The sequence below is a fragment of the Phalangium opilio genome, unplaced genomic scaffold, assembly GCF_054372755.1.
Source record: "Phalangium opilio isolate 3A_F unplaced genomic scaffold, DU_Popi_V2 ptg000063l_1, whole genome shotgun sequence".
NCBI classification, from domain to species: domain Eukaryota; kingdom Metazoa; phylum Arthropoda; class Arachnida; order Opiliones; family Phalangiidae; genus Phalangium; species Phalangium opilio.
The window spans coordinates 5,568,418-5,572,342 of NW_028324180.1; the positions used below are offsets into that span (position 1 = coordinate 5,568,418).

Consider the following 3,925-nt stretch of genomic DNA (forward strand, 5'->3'; position numbering starts at 1 on the left):
CAGACGCGAAATTTCAATTGCTTGAATTTGTTTTCTGTCTTAAAAATGGGACATAGTTCTAAACCACATCCTACTAAAAGGAGTTCAAGGAAAAAAAGATATCGTTTAATGCGGGTGAAAACCATAGATCGGGCTCTAAGTGGTCGATTGAGCGGAAACGTTTGCTCGGGAACAATTCCATCAGTTTCTGACATAGAAACGGGAGGAATAATTCAAGACCGAAGCACGCCCCTCATCGAAAATGCTCTTGCCGGGGGTTTGGATTTGGATGGATCCAAATCAGTTTTAGATGTCTGCCAGTCAGATTCGGGATTTTTAGAATTTCAAGACAACGAGCCAACTTGTGTGTCTCTCCACTAAAACCGTACTCGGAAGTCGGCGATAATTTTGCAGTAAATAATGAAATAAGGACAGAATCGGCCATAACAGCACCACCTCTCAGTGAGGCCGATTTTTTCGTAATAGAGGCAGGATTCCCATCCCTTGATAATCTTCCCGATTTGATAGGAGAGTACGGACCTCCGCTTCCAAGCCAAGACGCGAAAGTCCAAAAACTCGAAGGGAGGAGGGTAGTGGATATAATGCATTTTATTTAATGAAGTACGAAGTTTGTAGCGTAATAAGTGCAGCAGAAACACGAGTGGTTCTTTCCAACTTTCCCACGAAAAAATCCAAGGTTTTTATTCGTCCTTTCATTTCGAATGTCCTTACTGTCACGAAATAAAAGTCATTACTACGGATCCCGTCACCCTAAACCAGCAAGAATCGGCTCAAAAGTTGACGATAAATGATGCCGCTGTTTGGGGCGCAGTGAGCATCGGAGGCGGCCATGCCAATTTGGATGAACTTTTTTCCGTTATTGGAGTTCCCGTAATGTCAAAGAAAACATTTAACAAATCTGAAGAAAAACTAGGAGAGGTAAATATTTTAGAAATGTTTATTATCTCACTGTAACTTATGATCCCCCGCTACACGCGAAGCTGTACGGGGGTTATATAAATACTAAACCGAGTGTATAACTTATGATCTCTTATAAATGTGCAAAGTTATGCCGAAATGAATTTCGGAGATATTTTGACAATTTTGATTCGTAATTTGGAAGTAATTCTTATATTTATTTTAGAAGTGGGAAACCATCTTCTACGAAGAGCTGATAGCAGCCGGAAAAGAGGAGAAAAGAATGACGGAAGAAGCTGGAGACGTCAAAAAGGGCGTTCCTTTCATAACGGTGGTAATTGACGGTGGATGGTCCCACAGAAGTCATGGTCACCGCTACTCTGCAAATTCAGGCGTAGCTATTATCATCGGGTAAAGAACCAAGAAAATCTAGTACCGACAGTTTATTGGAGACGGCGACTCCTCCGTTTACAAGAAGATTTTGGAGAGCGTATCCTATGGACCGCAAGTTTCTAAAATTGAATGCACCAACCACGCTGTGAAAAACTTAACCAAACAGCTATACAAAAGCTCAGCCATATCCGCCGAATACAAAAGATTCCTTAATCCAGGCAGAATAAGGCAATTGTCCAATGGAGTCAAAGGCGCCATATATCATGCTGCTAAAAATAAAGGCACTGTTCATGATTTGATCACGGATTTAAAAAATGTCCCGAAACACGTCTTTGGAAATCACACTCATTGCAGAGCTTATTTTTGCAAGAAAATCCACGGGAAAAACCAAATGCAAACTCTCCCGAGAGATTTGATTATCAAAATTACATCCGCGATAAATAATCTAGCCGCGAAAGCTCATCCCCTTATAAAAAACGACACCAGTAACGCGGCGGAAAATTATGTCTCTTGTAGCCAAATTCACAGGCGGTAAGCAGATAAATCGCGGGAAAAAAGCCTCTTTTCAGCGAAGATGCTACGCCGCGGGTCTTTGCCAGCATTTTGGGTAGATCATGGTACCACCGAACATGGAAAATGATTACCACGAAAAGTCCCAATAACTTTTTGAAGAACCACATCGCTTAGAAAGAAAAAGCATTGCCAAGCTATTGAAAATTTGTAGAGAAGGGAAAAAATAGCCAGAGAAGACCCAAAGCCAGAAGAGACTTGACACAAGAGTTAGTTGCCGGTCAAGCGGACTACGGCACTAGTTGTCAGCAGCCGTACATGAATTCGGAAGAATAAGAAAACCGCAAAACTGAGATGATTGAAACCTTATCAGTTAACACAGATGTCCAGGCAGAGATTGAAAAGGATACTCGCGGTCAAGCGTCCAACGACAGGTGGATGCAAGAAAGAAGGAGTCGTTTGTCAGCTTCAAATTTTGGAGAGATTTGTAAACGAAAGAAAACGACACCATGTAGCTCTTTAGTCAAGCGATTGTTGTATACTCCACCCGTGAATACCATGGCGATGCAATATGGCAAAAGTAATGAGGATATCACAATCGCTGATTACGAGAAGCTAACTGGAAACAAAGTTGAAAAATGTGGTGTCTTCGTTAGCTTAGAAAACTTCTTTCTAGCTGCGTCTCCTGACGGTCTACTTGGCGAGAACGGGTTAATAGAGGTAATATGTCCCAAGAGCATTGAAAATATGACTCCTTTAGATGCTACGCTGCATGTAAAAAATTTCTTCTGCACTAATGATAATAATGTTAGGCTTATCTGTGAATCCTCTTGTGATAATATTCAATAACGACGCCGTACTTAGAAACATATTGTTTTATTTAAATTAGTAGAACTTGGTTTATTAAATATATAGTTAAACATTAATTTATACTAGGGAGAAATTACTGACTATCTCATCTCGACTCTGGTTACCGACTGACTGCCTATCCTAATATTCTCTTGTGAAGAAAACATGAATAACCCTAATGTCGTCTGCTAGAGCAGTTCGGTTCAGTTCCGTCAAATTAGTTAAATTATTTACTGTATAGTCAACAAACTCCCCCTATTTAACATAATTTGTTATCACATAATCATAGGAACGAAAACAATCATGATATGGTTAGTGGCTAATGTAACTTTAACATCCCGCGACAATTTTCAAAATTAGATTTAGCTAGGGGCTTCGTAAAAACATCCGCAACATTTAGCTTAGTAGAAACATAGTTCAATTCAAATAATTGTTCTTCAAGTTTTTCACGTAAGAAATGATATCTAATGTCAATATGCTTCGTGCGGTGGTTTTCAACCGGGTTCTTTGCGTAGAAGATAGCTGACTGGTTATCGCAAAACACAAGCGGGATGGGAAAGTCAATTTTACATTGCTCAGCTATACTGTCGGTAATCGTTTTTAACCACATAAGTTCCTTGGTTGCCTCGGCCAGAGCAACGTACTCGGCTTCCATCGTAGATTGAGCAACGGACTTCTGCCGGAATGAACGCCATGAAAATGGACAGGATCCCCAAAAACAAACGTAACCGCATGTGGATCTTCTGGTGTCCCAATTGCTTCCCCAATCCGAATCCGAATACATAATTAAACGGGATAGGTCTTCCTTAACGTAATGAAGACTATAGTCTTTAGTTGAATCAACATACTGGGCCAATTTGTATAGGTGTATCCAATGGTTTATTCCTGGGTTGGAGTTGAATTGTGACAGAGTGATCACTGCATGCAATATATCCGGTCTGGTCCGAAGAGCCAAAAACAACAGCGATCCTATCAATGCTTGGTATGGGTATTTCTTCATGTCTTGTTGATCTTCAGGGTCTGTTGGACTATCACTTCTTCCTAACTTGAACCCCGGGTTCAATGGTAGCGAAACTGGTTCTTCTCTGGTGATTTGAAAGGTGTCCATAATCTTCTTTATATACCCGCGCTGGTGAAGCTGTATTCCTCCGCGTTGATCCGCGATAAACTCTACTCCTAAGAATTTCGATATTGGTCCAAGATTTTTTATCTTATAGACCCTGGATAACGTGTGATAAACTTCTTCCAAAATGGTATCGTCCTTGGTTATAACTGC

General features: G+C 40.6%; 1 protein-coding gene across 2 annotated transcripts; it reads left to right on the top strand.

Annotated features, from left to right (window-relative positions):
• Positions 1-831: 831 nt before the first annotated feature.
• On the top strand, positions 832-2,756 carry LOC149662827 (uncharacterized). 2 transcript variants are annotated; one of them, XM_089842367.1, is made up of 2 exons: positions 832-918; positions 1,124-2,756. In XM_089842367.1, exon 2 carries the CDS (start codon positions 2,155-2,157, stop codon positions 2,647-2,649), a length of 495 nt encoding a protein of 164 aa, XP_089698493.1. In that variant the 5' UTR covers positions 832-918; positions 1,124-2,154; the 3' UTR covers positions 2,650-2,756. The 2 variants fall into 2 exon arrangements, with proteins under 2 accessions (XP_089698493.1, XP_089698494.1); XM_089842368.1 differs by having other exon boundaries at positions 838-918.
• The last annotated feature ends 1,169 nt before the right edge of the window (positions 2,757-3,925 follow it).

Bases quoted from the DNA above. Each gene is read 5' to 3' on its own strand.
- LOC149662827 (XM_089842367.1), top strand. From the start codon at position 2,155: ATGATTGAAACCTTATCAGTTAACACAGATGTCCAGGCAGAGATTGAA.